General features: G+C 34.5%; 1 protein-coding gene across 1 annotated transcript; it reads left to right on the forward strand.

Annotated features, from left to right (window-relative positions):
* Positions 1-25,744, forward strand: LOC106065978 (potassium voltage-gated channel protein Shaw-like). The gene is made up of 5 exons (XM_013224919.2): positions 1-128; positions 4,356-4,723; positions 17,980-18,201; positions 22,254-23,456; positions 25,082-25,744. Exons 2-5 carry the CDS (start codon positions 4,427-4,429, stop codon positions 25,451-25,453), a joined length of 2,094 nt encoding a protein of 697 aa, XP_013080373.1. The 5' UTR covers positions 1-128; positions 4,356-4,426; the 3' UTR covers positions 25,454-25,744.
* Positions 25,745-25,799: the final 55 nt, after the last annotated feature.

Raw genomic sequence — 25,799 nt, forward strand, 5'->3', positions numbered from 1 at the left:
TTCTCTCTCTCTCTCTCCCCTTTCTTATTCTGTAGAAGACTCAACAAGGGGAACAGTGTATATGATTGGATCATTTCTGACTCACATTCTAGATCTAAATAATGACAATGGAACTTTTACTGTAATAGGTATGTAAATTTTTGTTCTGTGTTTCTTTAGATTTTTTTCCCTATATTGATAAAATATATTTAGTAATTGACGCCGCAGAGAGGAGAGAGGTATACTGTTTTATTTTTTTTTTCTTATTTCTGACAAGATTCAATAAGATAAGAGTTTCAATGATTTAACATGTATGTGTCTATTACTATGTGTGCCTATTGTATAATGTTGTCTGTAGTATCGACGAAATAACTTGTATGCAATCTGTTTGTTTGTTTATTAAGTGATCAATCGTTCGTCCATTGATTTACTCATTTATGCTGGATGAGACGTTCTGATGGTGCCATGGAATGGTTTCTACACTAATTAAAACAAATACAAGATAAAATACTAACCTACATAGTATGTTATTATGTAGTGCATTTGTATAGTATATGTAGTTTGCCTAGAACCGATATATATAATATATATATATATATATATATATATATATATATATATATATATATTCTGAGACCCTTATATGGTGAATGCGGAAATCATTAGGAGTTTTGTAAAAAAAGCATACATATTTTATAAGTTGGCAATGCTGCTTGACCTGTATTCATGCATAAAAGACACATTATATTTCATGTTACACAATAGTTCATTGAATATTCATGGTTTTAGGAACTTGATACACTTTAGTAGACTGTAACGATTGATAGCTCATCTTAGTTTATTGAAATGCAAAAAGAAAGTAATGAATGATAGGATAAGATAACTAGATTGAATAAATGCATAAACATTACATTGATATATTGATTAATACATTGATTGATCAACTGATTGATAGAGAAGAGATGATAGATAGATAGATAGATAGATAGTATAAAGATAAAGAAGGTGAGACATAGTACATGAAAGATAGACTTGACAAATTCCAAGAAAGTATATTTAGAGAGAAATGTTCGTCTACAATCTCTCCAGTCTAAAACCTTGATCATTGTTTCTATTTGATTGAAGGATCCTCAAGTGGTTGCAATGGGCGACAATCGTTGATTTTAATCTATTTTAGCTTTGTATAGAATAATTCATTTCGATGTACCTTCCAGACGAAGCATTGAAAAAGATCTGAACAGAAATTAGTCTTCAAAGTAAATCTAAACAATTTACTTTGATTAATTTAGTCAGTATTTTGATTGTCAATCTATAGGTCAACTAGTTGTTGTTTATTATGATGGGTGTCCACACTGGATGAGAACAGAAAGTTATTGACTCACGGGGCTTGAAATTATTGATTGATTCGTGATACTCATCTTTCATTACAGGAGATACAACAATGTGCGCATTTTCTGCGAAGTCAAAAGTGCTAATGCTATCAATCTGCACAGTTTTGTGTTTCATTGGTGTCGGCCTATTTCGTATACAGCAGTGGCTACTTGGCAATGAATGCTAGCCTATAATTTATAGGCTGAAAACAAACAAAGACAAGCAAAATATGAATGATCCTAAAAAAAAAAAAGGTTTATTATAGGAACTCCACACTTAAACTATATATCTCAATAATGTAGAAATTATCTCATTTCTTAGATAACAAACAAACAGAATAATTAATTTCCAATAATTGGTTAATTAATTGGTAAATTTTTAAATTGATTCATGTTTTGTTAGGTACAATAAATAATTTTTTTAAAGTTTCAATTTGATCCCAGAATGGGTGTTGGAGAAATGACGTGTACAGTTGGTTTACCAGACAGACAGGGACAGTTGTACTAAGCTTTGTAAATATAAGAAAATCAATTTAAAAAAATAAAACGCGTGAACACATACACATATAGCATTGGATTTTGTCTTCTCACACACACACAAACACACACACACACTCAACAGTTATGTGAAATTGAATAATTATATGTAGAGAATAATAATATATGTCTTTTTTTTTTTACTATAAATGACACAATCCCTAAGACTTTCAAATGAAAAACTGGGTCTCCGTCTAGGCACGTGACATACTGTGCTCATTCTTAATCTTCTGATTCGAAGACAATGTCTCACTTTCACTATGTGTGTGTGTGTGTGTGTGTGTCCGTGTGAGCGCTTGGTTATGCATTCAATTTTCTTTTAATCAGTATGTTCAAATGACTATGACCTTAATTTAATGAGCTCCAGAGAGCATTTTCATTCAATCTTAACTCCAGCCATTGAGAATACATTGACTTCTTTACGGGTATTTGAATTCACAAACTTCACTTTCACAAGCGTTGCATAATCGTCCCCATCTTATGAGACAATATGGTCTGTCGGGTAAGAAAGTTCACCAGAGTTGCCGAAATACGCTTTTATTTAATGTCATGCCTTTTCTATAGGGGCCGATACGTGTCTTTTTTCTTTCACATTTGCTTCTTTGTTTTAGAAGCAGCAATGTAGCGAATAAAATACTGAAGCTGGTCCAAAGTGTGCGCCACTGTTCACCTTCAGAAGGCCCAATTCTACATTTTAAAACAAGCAAAATATATACATACTTTTTTAAAAAACAAAGCATATGTATAGAGAAAAACTCCACATTTACAACTAATAAAGAATTTATTTCCCTTTTTCGATATCAAATAAAATAATTACCAATAATTAATTGACTACTTGGTTATCTTTTTTTTATTTGATTCATGTTTTGTCTTGTACAATTGTGTAAAGTTTCAACTTGATCTGAGAATGGGTGTGGGAGAAACAACCCATTCAAAACTTTTCCAAGACTGACATTCAGATTGATTTGACATAAGCTTTGTAAACATTATGAAAACGCCTACGTTTTCTTTGCTAAACAAAATACTGTTATTGACTCATATAGAGAATACGAAAAACATGCATATATGTGACCCTGCCGGACCAAGTAAAACAAAGGACGTTTGGGCCACGAGGCCTTCATCAGCTACAAAACAAACAAAAAATAAAAAACAATTAACACAAAATAGTCTTAAGTTAACTTATCTGTCCGATGTTGTTCTCTATCGAGGCAGAAAAGAAATGAGCTACGCTGGTGTAAAAGCGCGGGAAAACGGAAGGGGGCGGAGATGTCAGGCAAAGATGAATGGGGAAAGGGGGTACCGTAGTGTTAGTGTCCATCGTGTATTAAATAAAAGTGTGCTGGTTGTTGATCCCGTTAGGTTGGAGGGTGCCTGACATGTAAATAAGTTTGTTTTCTATCTGCAGACGGGTGTTTTTGTCGTTGCATTGTTGTATGGCAGTGACGAGGAGGTCGGTGGTACCCCTATGATGTGTTTTATTAAAATGGATAGAGACGGGCTTAGTAGCAAAGTTACGGATGTCTCTAATGTGTTCTTGGAGTCGTGTTTTTAAGGTCCTGCCTGTGTTTCCAATATAAACCATCTGACACCTTGAGCATATATATATGCATGTTTTTCGTATTCTCTATACAGTCGTTTACCCCTGCAGCAGTAAATCTTTGTTTTTTTTGTGTTATTGACTCAGTAGGAATTCTTCCCATGAAATGAGTCCGCTTGTTTGTCTGTTTTGTTTGTAAAATGTTTGACATGTTTCGGATGTTCCTTAAGATTTAAAAATAGTTACATCCTAGCCCAAACCTTCCACAACACGAGGGGATGGCAGCAGGCAGGGTTCAAACCCGTGACTATCGAAACCAACGAACAAAAGCCCAGAGTGCATACCACACGACCAGGCAGCCTAGACTAAAACTTAATACATGACAGAATACTTGCTTCTTATATCTTTTTTAGTTTTAAGATGTGTGAGGATTGCTAGCTACAGTTTCAAGATGTGTGAGGATTGTTAGCTACAGTTTTAAGATGTGTGAGGATTGCTAGCTACAGTTTTAAGATGTGTGAGGATTGCTAGCTACAGTTTTAAGATGTGTGAGGATTGCTAGCTACAGTTTTAAGATGTGTGAGGATTGTTAGCTACAGTTTTAAGATGTGTGAGGATTGCTAGCTACAGTTTCAAGATGTGTGAGGATTGCTAGCTACAGTTTTAAGATGTGTGAAGATTGCTAGCTACAGTTTTAAGATGTGTGAGGATTGTTAGCTACAGTTTTAACATGTGTGAGGATTGCTAGCTACAGTTTTAAGATGTGTGAGGATTGTTAGCTACAGTTTCAAGATGTGTGAGGATTGTTAGCTACAGTTTTAAGATGTGTGAGGATTGTTAGCTACAGTTTTAAGATGTGTGAGGATTGTTAGCTACAGTTTTAAGATGTATGAGGATTGCTAGCTACAGTTTTAAAATGTTTTTTTTTTCAGGTTTAAATGGCTTACTCTGAACCAAGCAATGTCACCCTGTTACACTGGAGACGTAAGTAAGACAGCAAGAGATGGATATTGTCCGGAGAGCTGCTGTGGCTGCTGTCACCAACGCCAAAAAAAACCAGCGCATCAAACTTAACGTCGGAGGCGCAGTCTTCGAGACTTGGACTCATACCTTGCTTAGGAAGCCCGGCACTAGACTATCTCGTCTGGCACGAGCCCTGGAAAGTGATGAAAGCTATGACTCTGAGAGAGGGGAGTATTTCTTTGACAGACATCCAGGAATCTTCGCCACTGTGATGCACTATTACAGGACTGAAGAGCTTCATACTGATCATAATATATGTGGTAACATCATCAAAGGGGTAAGAACTTACGAAGGATTTTATACAAGAGGGTCTTGTTTTCAGATATCAGTTTTTAGTTTCATTTTAGTGTTAGGAAAAGCTTAAAACTGATAATGACTGATCCGTTTATGTTTTTATTTCAATTTTTGAAGAGCTTCATGCTAGGTTACCCATGAGTTTACCATCATCAAATGGGTAAGAACGTAAGGGGCATTCTTTAAAAGGTCCTTTTCTTTTTGAATATCAGTTTTTTTATTTATTGCTATGAAAATCTTCGACTAAGAATTAAGTCGGATCTTTTATACTAACTAGTTAATAGCCTCTCATTTGTGCATTCATTTTACTAATCAGCTTGTTTCTGAAAAGAAAAATTGATTGGTTGAAATGAAATAGTAGAATAACTGATCAAACTAAGAAAATGAAACCTTAAGCTTGTTCCAGTGTAAATTTCTTATTGAAATTTTAAACCCAAAGACTCAAACTGATAGTCTTTGTTTTTCAAACCTTTTTTTTTTACAAAAAATAACGGTATCCACTCAAATCAAAACAAATTTCTAACTTGAATACCGATGGATTGGAGGCGCATGGATTCCGAAACGGGAGTCCCGTTGTGCTGGTCACATGACACCCTCGTTAACCGTAGGCCACAAAAAAACAACAACAGATGACCTTTACATCATCTTTCCTAAAGACTACAAATCTGAAAGGGGAACTTTCCTTTACTTTTATATCGATGGATTCGATCTTAAAAAAACATTATGCAACAACAGACAGAACAAAATGTCACTAAATGACCTAATGGAGTGGTGATTGGCTTCCGCCATGATCGATGCTATTCAAAATGTAGATTTATTTGTTAATGCATGATTTCCTGCTCAAGTCCTGAGTTGGCAGGCGTGGAATAATAAGCGGACATCTATGATGTGATTATTGATTGCTTCGACTAGAGATTTGTCAGCAATAATGATAGTTTAGGGTCACGATGTCACAGGGTATCAGTAGTTGACTGGTATGTCTGCGTGGGAGGGACACTTTTAAAGCATCTCTAATCAACCTTACATAGAATCAAAATATAGTACTTTACAATCCATCTACCATAGGATCAAAATGCAGCACTCTACAATCTACCTTCCATGTGATAGCTTTTAACAATGTTCCTCCCATGTGGAGAACTACAGTCATCAATAGGAGCTCAAAACATCTCCTAGAGTCATAGACCCTGGGTCACAGTTTGTAGAAGTACATTTCAACCTCATAGACCCTGGGTCACAGTTTGTAGAAGTACATTTCAACCTCATAGACCCTGGGTCACAGTTTGTAGAAGTACATTTCAACCTCATAGACCCTGGGTCACAGTTTGTAGAAGTACATTTCAACCTCATAGACCCTGGGTCACAGTTTGTAGAAGTACATTTCAACCTCATAGACCCTGGGTCACAGTTTGTAGAAGTACATTTCAACCTCATAGACCCTGGGTCACAGTTTGTAGAAGTACATTTCAACCTAAGTTAGAAATACTTGAAGTGAAACCTAACACTGAATTCAGCTAACAACTACAAATCTAGAAAGACTTAAAAACACTCGTAGGACGTAATCATCTTCTTTAAAAAAAAAACACGTGTAGGACGTAAACATCCTCTTGTTTTTTTTGGTTTTTTTTTTTTGAAGTAACGTCTGTATTTTATAAGACTTGCTAGTTAAACTGCAGTGTTTTAAAAAATTGCATTCTTTTAAAATTTGAATCCTCTTTGGCAACCTACGAAATAAAAATATCTATTTTACTCTCAGTGTCTCACTTATCCTGCTTGAAACACTGTCATTCTCCCGCTCTTTCTTTCTCTCTCTCTCTCTCTCTCTTGGGAGAATCACACAGTCATGAGTGTTTAAATGAAAACCACCATTTCAGTCATGTTCCTACTGAACCATCCAGTCTCTAGTAGTTTGTTTCTTATTCACCATCTTTTCGTTTGTCTTTCGTATTTTGTTAAATTCTATTTTCGCCCTCACTCCCATTACAATACCATTGTTAACTTCATACACTAGGTCTGCATTTAATTTTATGGTCGACACCTCACCATCTATGAATTTCACTGAAAGCTGTCATATCTAAGCACTTAACCCTACATCAAAATACCGCTTTTACTTTTGTGTGGTCTGTCTGTTCGTCTGTCAGTCCGTCACTTTTGGATCTCAAAACTACTAGATGTCATTTCACGATAGTTTGCAGCTTTAAAAATTTTCGTGCGCCGCGAACTTTTTTTTCTGACAGCGAAACGTTTTCTCATAAAATTAAATATGGAAGTCGTTTTTTTTTCCTAAATTATTAACATTTTAATAACTTTACTATTTTATTTGTGAATAGACCTTGATTTTAATAATTTAACTGTACGGAATTTAGCCCTTGTGCTATAAAGGGAGAGTAATCCTTGAAGGACTACGGGCACGACATGGCCTAAATTGTGCCGATGTGCCAAAACTCAAACTCCAAGAGATACACTATTTTTAAAATTACTCACCATAGACTTCTATAGGAAAAAGAAGCAGGGGAAGTTATATTCAGTAAGAAAGGGGAACTTTTTTTTGGTACTTTTTTAATAACACTTATGCCTACAGTTTTGTTATTTCTAAAATAAAAGTTATGAAATAGAAATAATACTAATGTATGTGGTCTCCACGCAGAAGATACACAAATTTACAAAAAAAAAAGTGTATACTTAAAAAATTAAAATTAAATTATAACATCTATATAGCGCTACTTTCATGCTTATAGCATGCTCAGAGCGCTTTGGTCCAATCTCATCCACCAAGGGAAGCAGGTATCTGGGAGAAGGTTTTCCCGTGCTGCCTTTAGGCGCTCAGTAAACACAACTCTGCTCGATCCCCCTTCATAGGTAGCCAAGCCAAGCCAAGTTCAGGCGTACTTAGCCTCTCGACCACGCATCGCACATAAGAATAGAAAGAAATGTATTTGTATGTACATTCATGTCAACACTTTGAAAACAAGATGCAGTGTTTCTTATAGTATTTTAATGAGCACATTGCAACCCTGAACTGGAATTGTAAATGTTCTTTCACTTTAACAAAGGAAAGGGTGGCCACTTGAGTCCAGGAATGAAAGACGAGAGATGTTGCCATTACTAATCCACCTGTTTATAGAGGACCATATGATTACATCCGTTAGGACAGGCTCACATTGAACCATATATTCGTAATAATGAGCTCATTGAATATTCATTGCAATTAATAATAACAAAGTCAGCCGGCCAAACAATACAAACAGGCCGGCCAAACAATACAAACAGGCCGGCCACACTCTCTCCCCCAGACGTGTATTTCGTATAGAGGGAGGTGGTATTGTGTTTGTTGATACTATCTACTTTATAAGTCATGCTGAAAACACTGAAAACAGCCCTTTGACCCGCATTGTATAAGGGTAAAATAACTTATGTATATATATATATCTGGATTTCGGTTTTCAAGGGAGCTATAGGTGAAGTTTAGCAATGATTTCGCCTGAATATATTACGAGTTTATTTATAGAAGTTGAAACATGTATTTTTTTAAATGAATTGCCATTATAAGAAATAATCAGAAACAAAATTGTCATAATAGTCTATCCATCTATCTTTTTTTTAAATTTGTAACCAACTTCTATTGTACCTGTCTGTCCAGGTTCGTTAGCTTTAAAAGATGTGTCTGGTCCATTCGGAACTCACAGTTTGTTCAAGCACTGAAGTTCTGCACATTTCAGTGATCCTATTTTTTGTTTTGGGTTTTAATTACTTTTGACTAGCGCGTCTTTTAGATTTTAGACTTATCAATTAGCAGCCACCGACGCTATGGTCCGAGCTATTTTTGTTGTGTGTGTGTGTGGAGTGAAGGGAGTATGTGGGAGAAGCTTTACGTGCTATTCTGAGGCGGCCAGCAAACACATTGCAGCTGGAGACGAGTTCCGAGCTCGAACCCCCTCCATTGAGAGGTAGTCAAGCGGTTTATACCACTCAGCCACACATTACATTTTTTTAAAGAGTAAAAGTGACTTTTGAAATGTAGTTTGATACATCTGACACATGTATACGTTGTTTTAATATGATATAAAGAAACATTTAGAATCGATCAACAAAAAGAAAACAAAATATTGAAAGTGAATTTGTTCTTTGTATGGCAATTAGTATCCAATCCCTCGCACCAGACATTTTTTTTTGTTTCTTAGCATTGATCTTCTGAGCGACCATTCATCCATGACAAGCCTCCTTTCACAGTCTATTACTTATCAAAACATTACAATGCCACAATTTACTTTGATCGCCAACTTCGATTTCTCAAAATCGATACCTGGGTATCAATTCAGTGAAATGAAGAGCCGGTCCTCACACTCTGCACCGTGGTATCGATACCATTCTAAATGAAAGTCAGGATTATTTAATAGCTATTTTTAGCCTTTTCACTTCTTTCCCCCCATTAGACGCTAACCTTTACATTGATCTCATTTTTAGCGGCCCCCGTAAGGAGAAAAAGCCGCTATTAGGTTTGTGCAAAATGTCCGTCTGTCCGTCTGTCCGTCTGTCTGTCTGTCCGTCTGTCCGTCTGTCACACTCAGATCTCGAAAACTAGAAGAGATATGAAAAATATTATTTCATCATTAAATGCGGCTTGAAAAGTTTAGGTGCAACGGCTACTTTTGGTTTTCTAAAAGCAAACCGTTTAATTTATAAAATTAATTATGTAAGCGATTTTTTCATAAAAATACACCAATTCTAAAACAATTACGTAAATGTAAGGGAGGCAATGTTACAATATGCTAACAAAGATAGACAATTTTTGTGTATTTTCAGTATCACTAAGTAAAATATATTTTAAAAATGTACAGGAAATGTTTACAACAAATATAAATAATAGTTAAAGATGTTTTTTCTGGTCAACTAGCTGCTAAAATTAATAGAAAACATTTCTGTTTGTTTATAAAGGCTAATAATGCATTTTGTATGTAAATATCACGCACATTTTTTTTAATGGACTTTTTATGCAGCGATTTTCGTGCAGTAGCGTAACGTCGCTACATGATCAGGTGCTAAACCAATTCCTTAAACTTTAAAAAAAAATCAGATTTTATTTATTTTTTGTTTAGTGCCCCCATCCGAATAAAAGAAGATTATTTTTGTGCGTTTTGTCTGTTGGTCGGTCTGTCCGTCACGAATAGATTAAAAAAACTAGAACTCTAAAAGCTATTGAAAATCTGATTTACACTTTAATGTTCCTCCCGTAACATCTCAATAGTTTTAAGTATCTAAAAATTGATTGTTCCGGATTTTTTTGTGCAAAACTAATCAACCCCAACAAATGTTTGTTTGCTCTTCTAATTAATATTACATTCAATTTCCATGCTTAAACGTTGCAAAAACACATTATCAATAATATGTTGTTCCGTTTTTTATGTAAATAGCATATTAATGCTAAATCAAAATCTCTATACTGACTTATATTTCATTAAGTGTTAAAATGTTCCGGATATTGTTTTATAAAACATGAATTGTGCCTAATGATTGTTTGAAATCGCATAATTTACTAATATTACACTTATATTATTTGACAATGCGTCACTATAATTTGGTTATCAATATCAAATTGTTCCGTATTTTCATCTTTAAACAAATTTTAAAAATATCGACAATAGGTTGTTCATGGCTTTAAAAAAAAGCAATTTAATAGAATTGATTACTGAAAATTACTTTTTAGACATTTAATTTTCTTGCTAAAACATAACATAGAAGTTTTGTAATCGATAAAGAAAGTTCCGGATTTTGTTTCTTACAAATCGTCGCCAGAAATTTCCGAATTTATTTAAAAATCTACTAACGCCAAATAATTGTTTGAACTCCCTCTTCTAATTAATAAACAAATAATCTTCTCATTTACGAAATAATGTTTTTACGGATTTTTATGAAAAATATTTAAACTCACTACTCTCTTACAGTACATTTAACTTTCTACCTAAGACATTAAAAAATCTAATTATCGTTAATATTATGTTCCGATTTTTAAGGAAAACAGAATCCAAACACCAAAGTAAGGTATGAAAATCTCTCCACATGGCTGTAGTACATCTAATTTTTATACGAGACCATCCAAAAAATTTAATTAACGGTATTTCATTTATCTGAAATTCTCTTTTTCTTTTACTATTTATACAAACATCCGAACAATCTATTATATAAACTTTTCAATTGTGTTCATACCTAAAAATTATTGCGATGTTTTGAAACGTAGAATAAAGGTTAATCAATTTTTAATAACTTTTAGTTGTTGTTTTTTTTTATATCAAGATGACGGACAGACCGACTGACAGACAAAACGCAAAAACAATGCGGCTTTGATCCTTTTTAAATAAATTCTATTAGAACTCAGTGCACCAATGCCTATGAACCCTCGTTAAATATCTCGTGTAAATAAAGACATTTTTTTTTATGGTACCGTACTAGCCTATTGTGAGGTAATGGAATTTTTTTTCTTTGACGTCATATGAATGGACTCTTTAAATGTAATGTTAAAAGAACGCACTCGGTGCACCAATGTCTATGAACACTCGAAAAATTGCTTGTATTAATGAAAACATATTTTAGTCTAACTAAGCCGTGTGACGTAGTGTTTTTTTTTCCTTTGACGTCATATGGAATGAATTCTTTAAAAGAAATGCTAAAAGAACGCACTCGGTGCACCAAAGTCTATGAACACTCGATAAATGGCTCGTAATGATGAAGGTGATTTTTATTGTAGCTAGGCCGTGTGACGTAGTGTTTTTTTTTTCCTTTGACGTCATATGGAATGAATTCTTTAAAAGAAATGCTAAAAGAACGCACTCGGTGCACCAAAGTCTATGAACACTCGATAAATGGCTCGTAATGATGAAGGTGATTTTTATTCTAGCTAGGCCGTGTGACGTAGTGTTTTTTTTTTCCTTTGACGTCATATGGAATGAATTCTTTAAATGAAATGCTTAAAGAACGCACTCGGTGCACCAAAGTCAATGAACACTCGATAAATGGCTCGTATCGATGAAGGCGATTTTTATTCTAGCTAGGCCGTGTGTCGTAGTGTTTTTTTTTCCTCTGACGTTATATGGAATTAATTCTTCAAATGAAATGAAAAAAGAACTCGGTATAGTAATGTTTATTAAGCCTCGTTATGTGACTCGCGTTTAAAAAAGGAATGATATCTTGATTTAGGATCTAATCTAGATTTTTTAAACTAGATCTAGATTTTTATTACGGTATATCTAGATCTGGATTTATATTCTAATTAAAATTATTTTAGAGTCTATATCTAGAATTTCTAGATCTAGTTTAGACTAAAATAGACTAGATTAAGATGTAGAATTTCAATTTCTAAACTTAAAGTGTAAAAAAAAAGTGTAGATATTCATTTCCAAACGTTTTGATCAATATTGTAATGTTTTAATATACTAAAACTAATCTACTATTTTTTTTTAATTTAAATTTAAATTTACGGCAAATGAATCTTTGAAACATTATTACTTTTGACCATCGGATGGCTGCCTGGTCGTGCGGTTTGCGCGCTGGCCTGTCGTTCAGATTTATGGATGGTCCAGGGTTCAAACCCTGCCCGCTCTCATCCCCCGTCGTCCTGCGGGAGGTTTGGACTAGGAAGTAAAACATTTTACATCAAAATTAAATCACCTCTTGAATATTACTTGCGAATATGCAGATCCGACAGGGATCCGACTTCGACGGGGGCCGCCTCTGAGTTTGTGTAACACAAACTCTCTTTGTAACCTTGTTTGTCTTTTGCTTTTTATAATAAACAGAAATCTTTACCTGTAACCATTCACACCTAGAAGAAAGTTGATCTTCTTCCACATTTAGTTTCTCTGAATCTCTCTCTCTTTCTTCTCTCATGTTCTTTATAAAAGTCCTTCTCTAAAATTCATTCCCAAGCAATATAACCTTTAAATGTTAACCTAGTGTGAAATTGTAGTGAGACCCTCTTTTGTGAAGTGTCTGGAATTAAGTTTCCGGTTGCGGACTTCTGAAAAAAAAAACAACAATAAACAGAAAAAAAAAATGAATTAAAAACAAAAAACTCTCAGACAATTGAATCCAATTTGAAACCCATTCAGTTTTATGCTCAAACGAAAATTGATTCAGTCGACATTTGAGTATCTAGCTTTGCAATATGTTACAGTGTACAGCTAACGCAATTAAATAACTTTTTTTTTTCTTTTCGCTTGTTAGAGATAAATGTACATTTAACCCTTTTTTTTTTTGCTACCTTTCCCACAAGAGACGGAAAGTGTACATTAGAAAAGAATTTTTTAACTTTTATTATTTCTTATTTCTTTGCATGGCGCAACTTTCATACTTGCAGCATACTCTGAGCGCTGTGGTCCAATCTCTTTTGTGAAGCTGTGGGGTGGTGTAGAGGGTGTGCTGCATTTAGGTGCTCATTTTACACTCCATCTCAAGTCTGGATTCGAACTCGATCTCCCTCGATAGCTGGCCAAGCGGTTTTTGCCACCTAGCCACACATGTCTAGAAAGGCTGACCTGTATTATTGTATAGTGAAAACATAGTTGTCATTTTATGGGGTTAGATTTCAGTAACTTTTGTAGTGAATGAATGACAAATAACTTTTGGGACTAGATCAAATGATGAAATAATTTAACGAAATTCGAATAAGAATACGGATTAAAGCTGTAGGTGAGAAGACAGTAGAGCGGCATAGTGAATTGTAATCTCCAAAAGACACTAGAGCGGCATAGTGAATTGCGGCATAGTGAATCTCCAAAAGATTCCTTCTGTATGTCTCGGAACATGAACGGAACATGAATGGAACAAGAAAAGAAGTTCAATATGCCCTCCTTTCGTCACTGTCCTATAGCTTATCGTTCATCAGAGAGAAAGCTAAGCTATGTAGGCTTCTGTCTGGGAATCACATGTTTGACAAAGAGATTGATTTAATTGATTCGTTGATTCGAGGCTTTTGTCAAAGAGATTGAGTTGATCGATTCATTGATATGTCTCTTGTTCTCGCGAAACTATATCTGCAGGCTTACACTACACCAAATGGATCGAGCTCTTGTTCAGTCATGTTGTACATAGGGCTGAGATTCTAAGCCCAACATGGTTTTGTTTTCTTTTGTGCAGGAGGCTGACCCACCAAGCCAACATGTGTGTGTACTGTAATTAGATCTATAAGGCTGTTCATGCTTGTAGAAAAAAAAAAAAAAGAAAAATACTTTTTTAAAAAAGAAAATCCCTCCTTTATACAACTTATAGAGCGACTGTTTTTCTTCCCTTAATAACTAATGAATGTTAGATCAAAACAACAACAACAAAGGAACAATGGAAAGATAGCGCCCTAGACAGATGCAGAAGGCGAAAAGTGAAGTTATATCAGACAAGTGTGTTACTTTTGACAAAATATATAAGTGTCTGCTGGGTCTTTCTTTTTCTGTGGTAAAATACTATTTTGGAACTTTACCATGTATCTAATCAAATTACATCATTTATAAAACCAGAGGCGGCCTTAAGGGGTGACGTGTGGTGCATTCGCTACAGACCGCGCGCCTTTGGGGGGGAGGGGATGCGATAAAGCATCTTTTGTCACCGCCAGCACTTTGTACAAATATTCGTGGTCCTGATATGACACCCGCCCAGGGCCTCGAGCATTTCTATATCCGCCTCTGAGCAACACTATAAGGTATCAAAACTAGATAAATGTATTACATTCACAAGTTTTATGATGGTCATTGGATGACAGCAACATGCATTTAAAATAATCTAATCTGTAGACCACAAGGAGAACTTTACCTTTACTTTTAATCTGGTTTAATCTGTAAATGAGCCTTTCAACAAAGTATCAGCAAACACAATTCTCAAAGTTTATTTTTGACAGATCTGATGCGATAGAATGAAACTATTTTGATTGCTTTTTGTTTAGATTATCGTCGCCTCTCAATGTGTTTCGTGTTCAGGAAGGATCCAGTGTATTCTAGCAATATTTCCGTTCTGTAGTGGCACTGACATTTGTCGAGTGTGACATGCCACATTCTGTGACACCAAACTCGACGCTGTGTTTGCCCTTGAGTGACGTCATCTGTTGACACAACACTGACCATTCTCTATGGACACAAAAAATGTATTGATTGGTGATTGGGTCACGTGATACGGTATCAGCGTGCAGCAGATTTTATCAGACCCGAATCTTGGTAGGTCCGATTGGTATGCTTCTGTTGGTAGTGTCGGTTGCTGAGATTACATATTTCAAGTTGTGATCGTTGAGACCGTTGAATACATAACCTCGAGGTTTCTTGTACATGTTATGTGTGGCATTATGAACAGACATTTTTTGTGGATCTTTATTGTAAATTACCTTCCTTTTACCAATCACAGATGGGGTACAATACATGATCTGTAGACCGTCTTTTTCCATTCCTCTGTCTTTTGCCTTGAATGGAATCGAATATCTTTTCAATGACATCCTTATACAAATGAAAATAATCGAAATTGATACATTTAAACTCAAAATAAACACCTCATAAATTAGGTCCAAATGGCAAACAGATGATATTCAGAACAAACTGATTATATGTTTGTTATGAAATATGTTAAATCTAGTATCTGTTTTTAATTTTTATGACATGAATAGTATCTGGTTTTTTTTAGCCTTATATACTATTGACTTTCCAAATAATGGAAGACAGCACATGGTTTTGTTTCAATCAAACGGATGGCTACCTGGTTGTGTGGTATGTGCTCTGGACCACCCACTGGATGGTCCCAAGATCCAACCCTTCCCACCGCCATCCCCCCGCTGTCCTGTGAGAGTTCTGACCTAAGATAATTTGAAGGAACATCGGAAACATGCAAGAGAAACACATGTTGAAAGCAAGACGCGTATCTCGACAACTAATTAAAGATAAAAGATAAAATATAATTATAGCGCTGTGTTATTTTTAGAGTGCTTTATATCAACAAACAAAATGAGCGATTCGTTTAAGTGTATTATTAAGTAAACTAGCGAACAGCGACCTCGTGCAGGCCAAACAGTTCTTTATTAGTATTTGACATTCAATTAATTTAATTGATCGGAGTGTTGTGAACATATTTTTTTATTTGGTTATGGCCCATTAACTCTTGCTCAAATATGCTTTATTTAGAACAAGCAATTTATAGTCTAGTTTGTCAATATTATGTCAATGGGCTAATAATACATATAATATAATCATATACGTTTTATTACAAAGCTTATATTAACTCTATTTGTCTGTCTGTCTGTGTGGTAAAAAGTTTTGTACACATTATTTCTCCCACACCTCTTATCGAATCAAGTTGAAAATTTGCACAGTTATTTCTTGTAGACTTGTACCGGAAAAAAACAACTAACAACAATTAGTTAATAACCTATTGGTAATTAATTATTTTGTTTGGTATCTCGAATAAGGGAAAGAAATTGTACTTAACTGAAGTGGTTTTATAAGCTAAATTATTCCCCTTTAAATGCCGCCCCTTTAAAGTAAGTTTAAAGCAAACAATGCATAACTAATACAATCGTCTAAGGTCATTAGCACCTCTTTAGGAGCGTGGTTAGATGTCGGAGTGCAAAGGCGTGAGTCATGAGTTCGAATTCAGGTCGTTCCGTTTTTTTTTGTTTTTTGTTTTGTACTGCTTCTAAAACCTAATTACGGTAAAATTCACCTAGATATTCCCCCCTCCCCCATCTTCCCAACTAATGCAGACACGTGATAGGACCATAACGTAGCTAAAAGCAAGAAATAGTGCTAAACAAAAACAATTGGTCAGAATATTTCTAATCGTAAAGATTTATGGTTGTTGGTCTAGATCTATTACAGATTTAATTACGTGACTGATTCAAGCTAATTGAAACAATTACACTTTGTATAAGCAATGTTTTTTTAAAGGAATTTTAAAATGATTTTTCTTGTTATCTTCTGAAAATGAACCTTTTTCTTTAAAAATTATATTTGTTAAGCCGTGTTTTCAAAAACATAAACACTATTTTAAAACTATTTACTATTCATAGTAATAAACAAGGGATAATACTTTAGTCAAAGGCGGGGATTTTATTGTATATTTTAAAAACATTTCAGGATACAGTTTTTGTTAGTTCCAGAAGTAAAATTTAAAAAAATCAACGGAAGAGTTTTCTTTTTGATGTACGAGCTAATGATAATTTACTTTTTTTTTAAAGAAAATAATGTATTTTGTATGTACATAATGTTACGCATTTTTTAAAACAAGACTTAATACTAAACAATAGAATGACTAAATGTAGTGCTCCACAGTACATCACACTCACATATGGACAAAGTAGAAACTATAAACAATCATTACATTATACGTATTTGAAAATGTTACTATCACATCAGTTAGGCAAGGCTCATCTTGAACCATATGTTCATAACAATCAGTTCATTGAAGACTCATAAACATAAACAATACCACAATAATAGGCACAACGTAGGCAGGCCATATAATAACCTATTGTTAGTAACACCTTGTTCCTTCATGTATATATGAAGTGAGGATTGTGGCTGTTGATAGTTTATTCTTCATTACTTCTATCATTCCTGGTGAAAACATTGAGACCTGCCTAAATAACTGCAAATACGTTTCCCTGTTTTAGGCTACATTTGTCACATTTGTCTGCTGTCCTATATTGTCCTATATTGTCCTATATTTATATTGTCCTATATTGTCCTATATTGTCCTATATTGTCTCCAAGTTTAGTAATTCTACTGATAGTATTACTCTAGTCAAAAGTGAATATCCATTTGCTATAAACCTCACGGCTCTACTGTTGCATTTCTTTAATTCCTTTATGTTTATTGATAGGCACAGGTGTTTAATGGTTTTATATAAGTGTAAATGTACCAGATTGTACAATATAGACTAGAACTTAGGGTGACTTAACTATTTACTTATTATTGACAGCAGTTGAATTTAGGTTCACTTATCACATGAAGATAAACAGTTAAAATTGCATTCTCTTTGGGAAAATATAAGCAAGAAATATAAATACCCTTCTCGTTCCTTGGGTACATGTATTCAAGTCTTAATTGTTCAAATGTTAAAATGAGTTTCAAAAACATTTTTTTTTCTTTATTACAATACTAGAATTTAATGATGTTTGTAATTAGAAACGAAATGTATAACTATCTTTCTTTCTGTCCCCACACACACACAAAATTTTAGCCTACTATTGATTTCAGCTTTTCTTTGACCTTTCCTTTCAGGAGCTAGAGTACTGGGGCCTTACAGAACTGGACATTGAACCTTGCTGCTGGGGTCATTACAACCGATTTAAGGAGAATAAAGAAACCCTGGCAGCCATTGATGACAGCTTTACGTTCCAAATGGACCCTGATGCTTTTGGCAACAAACCAACACGGTACACTGAGTTCAAGAAAAGAGTTTGGATATTTTTAGAAGATCCTGCATCGTCAAAGGGTGCCAAGGTAAAGGGAGACAATGTCTTGAGGGATTTCATTTGAAGGTCGCACAATCAGAACAGTTTCAATTGTTTTGATAATTAAGATGGATAGAACAAGCAAAATATGAAAAAAAACAACACTTAAAAACAACGCAGCTTATATTTAGTGTAGATGTATCAATTATCTTATTTTATATAACACAGACTTCAAACAAAATAAATAAAAGAAGATGGTTACGTCCTACGCGTCATGCATCTAGTCATGCATGTTAACCAATGACTTAAATTCTGCCAAGTCACTGGTTTTCCTGGCTAGCTCAGGCAACCCATTCCATGCTCTAATAGCACTAGGGAAGAAAGAATATTTGTACAAATTTGTCCTAGCATATGGGACGAGGAATGTGCCTATATCTTTGTGTCTTTCTGAGTATTTTATTAGGTTTTGTTTTTTTGTATTTGAAGATTATGGTTCAGTGTTTTATGTATGATTGCTACTTTACTTTTGAGTCTTCTCTCCTGAAGGCTTTCTAAATTTAGTGATTTTACTAAAGGTGTTACTCTAGTCAAATGTGAATATTCGCTTGTTATGAATCTCACTGCTTTATTTTGTGTCTATTCCAGTTTCTTAATGTTTTCTTGAGTTGAGGGGTCCCAAACAAAGAATGCATATTCTATTATTGGCCTAACCATGGTTAAATAACATTTTAGTTTTATATTCTTTTTTGATTTATAAAATTTTTTAAAAATAAACCCTAATGCTTTGTTTGAATTTTTGATAGTTTCATCAATATGTGGATTCCATGACAGTTTTTCATTTATTATAACACCTAGGTATTTTGTGTTTTTAGTCTGTGTTACTGGTTTACCATGAATAAGATAAGTGGGATTTATTTGTTTTAGTTTTTTTTGTTACTCTTAATAACTGACATTTTTTGGGATTGAAATTAATTTGGATCAGTCATGTAAATTAATTTTTAATAGATCTAGACTAACAATAAAAAATCTGTGCGATTAGAAATATTTTTACCAATTGTTTTTGTTTAGTGGAATTTAATGCTTTTTTGCTATCTCAAAACTCTATGATCCAATCACTTGTCAGGACCAGTTGGGAAAGGGGTAGAGGCGAGAAAGAAGGGGGTAACTGGGTAGTTACTTTTTAAATGTGTTGATAAAAATAACAAGTGAGCGTCCTGAATTCAAACTTGACGGCTAAGACCTCCCCAGCCTCCTTAAACCAACACGGTATCCACTGTGCCAGGAAGCTGCTTATAAAAGTAGGTTTTATAGTTATTTTTTTTTTCTACAAACAGTAATGGGAAATAATTCAACTTATACCACTTTATCAGTTAAGAAAAATTTATTTTCTCTTTTTCGAGATACAAAACCAAATAATTAATTACCAATAGCTAATGAACTGATTAATTTTTTTTGATTGATTGTTGTGTGATTGTTGTTTAATTGTGCAAAATTTCAACTTTAAGCCGAGATTGGGTGTGGGAGAACTAACGTGTAAAAACTTTTACTAGACAGACAGACAAACAGAGAGAGTTGATATAAATTTTGTAAAAAAGCCAGTAAACGATATATATATCTAAACATAAATGAAGGTAGTTGTTGATAGTTAATAATTGATAGAAAGTGAAAGTGGTGAAAAGTAAAATAGTGAAGTAGGTGAATCTATAATAGGTAGGTTGGCAGGTAGATGCTAAGTTAATTGATTTAATTTCCTGCATCTAATGTAATAAACTAATTGTTTTGACGTGTGTAATTGAAAGAAAGTTAATATTTTTAAAATTTATATAAAAAGTTCTCAAGCTAATATTATATACTAATAATATTATCTAATTATACTGATACTATAAATGTTCAAACAATATTGAGCACCTGCGAATACGTCCATAGAAATCTTTAATACGTCAGACATCTAGGACTGAACTTATTTCTAGACCATAGTATCAACAAGCCTCTGACGACTAGAGTTCTCACGCTATCAATCATGCTATCCACAGACAAGAGCATTCATTGAACAAAGCCGTTGGCTACATTTTGTTTCCGTAAGCTTGAAATGTACTAAATAAGACAAAATAATGAAACAGACATTCATTAAATAATGAAACAGACATTCATTAAATAATGAAACAGACATTCATTAAATAATGAAACAGACATTCATTAAATAATGAAACAGACATTCATTAAATAATGAAACAGACATTCATTAAATAATGAAACAGACATTCATTAAATAATGAAACAGACATTCATTCACATAGTTTTCCAACAATGGAAAACAAAATGGTTAGAACATTCTATCTAAAAAAAAAAATAACACTTTGATTCATTTAGTATGCTTATTTTTCGCTGATGCGATACAGTTTCTCAGCAGTTAAAACATCTAGCATATCAACAGTAACAAATGTAATCTATCTACAGCAAACACACATGTACGATTTAAACAGCAAACGATGTTTGCGTTCAACAGCTGACCATGTAATCTATCTATCAAGTAAACCTAGGCCTCATTTAATTCAACCATATTTATACTTGCAAGAATTCCACTTTAACACTGAAATGTTTACAGAATATCAAAGATATTGGATATTATGACAATCATTTTTTAATTCTAAATACTATACTAAAAGATTACTTGTCAAATACATTTTACCAAAGGACATATTTTTTTTTTGTAATGACACTTCCTACTTTATGAAGCGGATGACCTTTTGTAAGCGATTAGTTTGCTATTAATATAGCAACATGAAAAGACATTAGTGAAGACTAGAATACTGGATCTAGATGTATGGTAAAAAAAAAAGATTTTAGTTTGTTGATAGACGTAACGCTCTAGACTTAGAAGAAGTGCACAAAAAGCTCCTGAACCTTTATTTATATATTTAACTCTGAATACACATGAGAATACCCGCTGACGAATGTGTGTTCAAGATATGAATTGTCGAGACCTCCAGATCAAATTTAATTATTAGAATTAGATTATTACATTTTGAAGCATTATAACTATCAAGCCAGAGTTTTCCCTGTGTGCTCAATTAGCTAGCCATTTTTTCCCAATGGTATACATAAACTGTAAAATTTCTAGAAAATTGTAAGAGCCGTTTTAGAGATCCGTGTCCACCCATTTTTTTTTTACCAAATAAAAATTTGCAAGCTGATAAGATGCATTGTAAACATTAATGCTTTGAAATTAGATTTGATGGATGTGCACCTAATTTGTCGTATACCTTCTAACTTAAAAAAGAATCAACACTTCACTGGGCTGTACACTAGACTGACCAGTAACTAGCAATTTAATTAATAGTTATCCACTATCAAAGAAAATTTTCCGTAAAATTAAGCAAATAGTTTGTTATCTATTATTTAAAAACATGTAAAATTTGTCAACGATTATATAATATATATATATAATACGTATGAAGTTGTGGTGGCTGAGCTCTCAGGTTCGAATCCTGGTGAAGACCGGAATTTTTAATTTCGGGATCTTTAGGCGACTCTGAGTCCACCTAGCTTTAATGGGTACCTGACATTAGTTGAGGAATGTAAGGACGGTTGGTCGTTGTGCTGGCCATAGGACACCCTCGTTAACCGTGAGCCACACAAACAGGTGAACTTTCCATCATGTGTCCTATAGATGGAAAGGTCTGAAAGGGGAACTTTACTCTTTTCTTGATCTAAAATATACTCAACTAGAATCAGCATTGACATTGTTCGATTAGGGGACTACTGCAAACACTTTAAAACTAATCATTCGCTGAACATCTATTGATTTTATGTTTAAACAGTCATTAGCAAAATGTTCAAAGGTATTGAGTGACAGATATCTCTGTACCCACTCGGCTCTCTGCGTAATGGGTACAACGGAGGTAGGTACTCAACAACATCTAGTACACATTACAACATCTAGTACACATTACAACATCGCTTGTTTCATCAAATACTTTGTTTTCAAATGCAACGCAGTAAAAGACAGCTATAAAATATTATTTTTTGATTTAATGTTCAATGTGTATAAATTGTTTGGTAACACTTGATAGATCAAATATATTTCTTTTATTGTTTTAGATCTACGCTATAACGTCCATGTTTTTTGTCATACTTTCCATTGGGGTGTTTGTGCTGGAAACTCATTATTGGTTTCGAACCCCCCTCGAAGGCATCAACGTCACGACTTCTTCATCGTCCCCAGGATCCTGCTCAACCTCATTTTCCTCATCGGACACTTGCTGCTGTCGGATGAATGGTAACGACGATCTCAAGTACTCGGAGTCGGAACCTCACGACGCCATGACCATCTTGGACTACATCAGCGCCGGATTTTTCACCATCGAGTACCTCGGTCGCTTTTACTTTGCCCCGCGCAAGTGCCAGTTTCTTCAGCAGCCTCTGAACATCATAGACATCCTCTGCTTGCTTCCACACTTTGTCTCTATCATCATGAAGTCGGTGGACCCGACGGAGAAGAGCTCGCAGGTCATCAAAACGGTGCTGGCGCTGAGGATCATCCGCGTGCTAAGGATTTTCAAGCTGATGAAGCACTATACCGCTTTCAAGATCCTCGTGTACACCATCAAGGTCAGCACCAAAGAGTTGCTTCTCATGGTCATCTTTCTCTTCACCGGCGTGTTGCTCTTCGCCAGCGTTATATTTTACGCAGAAAACAGCACATTCACTAACATCCCAATCGGATTTTGGTGGGCGTTGGTGACTATGACAACTGTGGGCTACGGAGATAAGGTCCCCAGAACGGAGGCCGGGTATCTCATCGGCTCAATGTGCGTGCTGTGCGGGGTGCTCACTGTGGCGTTCACGGTTCCCATTGTCGTGAATAACTTTACTCTCTACTATTCGCATGCGCAGTCCAGGGTCAGGCTCCCGCCTCCAAAGAAGGAAGAGCTGCAGAAGAAGCTGATTCTAAAAAATCAAAAGGCTCAAGAGTTCATACACAAGCTGACAGAGAATGTCAAGCGAAGTAAGACTTTCTATTCCCTCAACACGCCGAGAAACCCCGACGCAAAGGACGACAACCCATCGATAGATTCAGGTCTACCAGATTGCTCTTCTCCTGTCGGTCATGGCCACAAGACGCTGCAGTCGACGGAATCCACTTCCACCATGTGCTCCATGCTGTCTGAAAGGCAGAGCGTCGTGGGCAGCCCCAACAGGTACACACTGCACAACGTGGCCTCCAACCTGCATACCGTGTCCGCCAGTGTTGCTCAACTGGAGCTGGAACTGCCCGGGACACCCGCCGGTGATCCCGACAGGGTAAGAATAAAACAATACTCAGTTACACCTTGAAATCTAAAATCAAAATTTCAATCAATATCTTGGTTCCATTTAAGTAAGCTGACATCAAACATCAGTCAATAAATAACCCTTGAAGTGTCGATAATGAAGTCTTGAGTATTGCAAACTGAGCGGATATTGTTAAATGGTTGATTACATTCTGAGACCTTTCAGGGCACTTTTTAAAAAATTACATTTTGTTTAATACTTGTTAAGGATAAAAATACCACGACTCAGAGAAATACAATGTATAAAGGATACCTTAATAAACCAGTGTGAGTGCATCAGTAAAATAAATATAAATAAGTTATAACTATTATCATTTTAGTTAGTTGAACAAGAATATTAAATGAAATAGTATCATGTCAAGACTTCAATAGGATAGAATTCAAACAGTGATTTAAAAGAAAAGGAGACTTCAATAAGAGATATCTTCTTTTTGCTGCCCTCGCCACGTAATAGGCTCCTACCTTAACTAAATGGATTCAACTAAATGGATTATCCTTTAATTAATTTAAGTCTTGCCTAACACCTCATGTAATATTTTGATTCTTCAGTAGGGACAAAAAGACATAAAACTATGACAAAACGTAAGGACACTCTCTATCTCAGGTTGTTTTATTTTATTTTTAAATACTACTACTAATCTTTATTATCCATCAGTATAATATAAATCATAATAGAATAATAACACAAATAATTGTACTGGTAGATCAGTTTGCACCGTTGTTTGTTTCTGTCTTGAGTCAGCTCGAGGTGGATCTCGCAGATTAATCTACTCAGTAATTACAAATTACTAGAACATACAAACATACGCCTGAGATTTGTAAAAATGAGTATTTTTGTAATAGAAACTTATCTAAGGTGAATAGAAATGTCAAAGGACTATTTGGATTTACATGTAAAATTGTACACACCACGACAACCTATCGAGTTGTTCCACTGATGGTGACCGTTTAGTTTATTTAACTTTACAATGTAATTCAAATATCTTTGGAAATTACAAGTATAAAGTTAGGGTTTGGTTTGTAACTATCAGTTCATTCATTCTTTAAAGATGTCATTATTTATCAATTCATTTATTCTTTAAAGATGTCATTATTTATCAATTCATTTATTCTTTAAAGATGTCATTATTTATCAGTTCATTCATTCTTTAAAGATGTCATTATTTATCAATTCATTTATTCTTTAAAGATGTCATTATTTATCAATTCATTTATTCTTTAAAGATGTCATTATTTATCAGTTCATTCATTCTTTAAAGATGTCATTATTTATCAATTCATTTATTCTTTAAAGATGTCATTATTTATCAATTCATTTATTCTTTAAAGCTGTCATTATTTATCCATTCATTTATTCTTTAAAGCTGTCATTATTTATGAATTCATTTATTCTTTAAAGCTGTCATTATTTATCAATTCATTTATTCTTTAAAGCTGTCATTATTTATCAATTCATTTATTCTTTAAAGCTGTCATTATTTATCAATTCATTCATTCTTTAGAGCTGTCATTATTTATACCAATAATATAATATTGATGAATTGATCTTTGATTTGCGTCTCTTTGCTTAACATTCTGACTTTGGTTTCTTCTTAGTTCCGACATCCAGACACCACACACCTGCTCAACACAATGGAGGACCACGAAGAGAGGATGGAGCTGGAGAGGCGAAGACAACAGGACATGGTGAGTGTGAGGATCGAACAGAAGAGGCAAAGGCTGACGCCTCGTCCGCCAGGCGGTGGCGGTGGCGCCCATCACAGTAATGACACATCGGACGATAAGTCCATGATGATAACTAACGAACCGCCGTCCACTGCCCATGGGGACAACGATAAAACCTCTGCGCCAATAATATCCAAACATTCCAGACTGCTTCTCAACAAACTGCGCTCAGATCATGGAACTATCATAGTCAAGCCAGCGCAGTCGGTCTTAAATTTCTCAGGTCCAAAGTCAGAAAGATGAGATTATGTTTATGATAATGTTCTGTGGATCATGTTAATAGCCATATTCTGTGAGATTATGTTATATATATATATAATGAGCATACATTCAACATTTGTGAATGATTTTCTCTTTCAGTTTATTATATATTTTTATTGTTATTTGCCACTTGTGATAACAGCTAAAAGTTTTTGAATCAAATCTCCCGTTGAACCTTCACGAAACAAATATGCACAGATTTTTACAGCCTGCTCATAAAAGCTTTCATTTTTTGGAACTGCTCTTTTTTTTTCTTCTACATTTGATTGTCCTTTTTTTTTCACCAGAACAAAAGTCAAGGAAAAAAATTTTTTTTTTTTCTTATTTT

This window comes from Biomphalaria glabrata, chromosome 1, assembly GCF_947242115.1.
Source record: "Biomphalaria glabrata chromosome 1, xgBioGlab47.1, whole genome shotgun sequence".
In the NCBI taxonomy this organism is placed as follows: Eukaryota; Metazoa; Mollusca; class Gastropoda; family Planorbidae; genus Biomphalaria; species Biomphalaria glabrata.

Bases quoted from the DNA above. Each gene is read 5' to 3' on its own strand.
- LOC106065978 (XM_013224919.2), top strand. From the start codon at position 4,427: ATGGATATTGTCCGGAGAGCTGCTGTGGCTGCTGTCACCAACGCCAAA. The intron at 18,202-22,253 runs GTAAAGGGAGAC...TTATTGTTTTAG, and splicing joins CATCGTCAAAGGGTGCCAAG to ATCTACGCTATAACGTCCAT. The intron at 23,457-25,081 runs GTAAGAATAAAA...GTTTCTTCTTAG, and splicing joins CCGCCGGTGATCCCGACAGG to TTCCGACATCCAGACACCAC.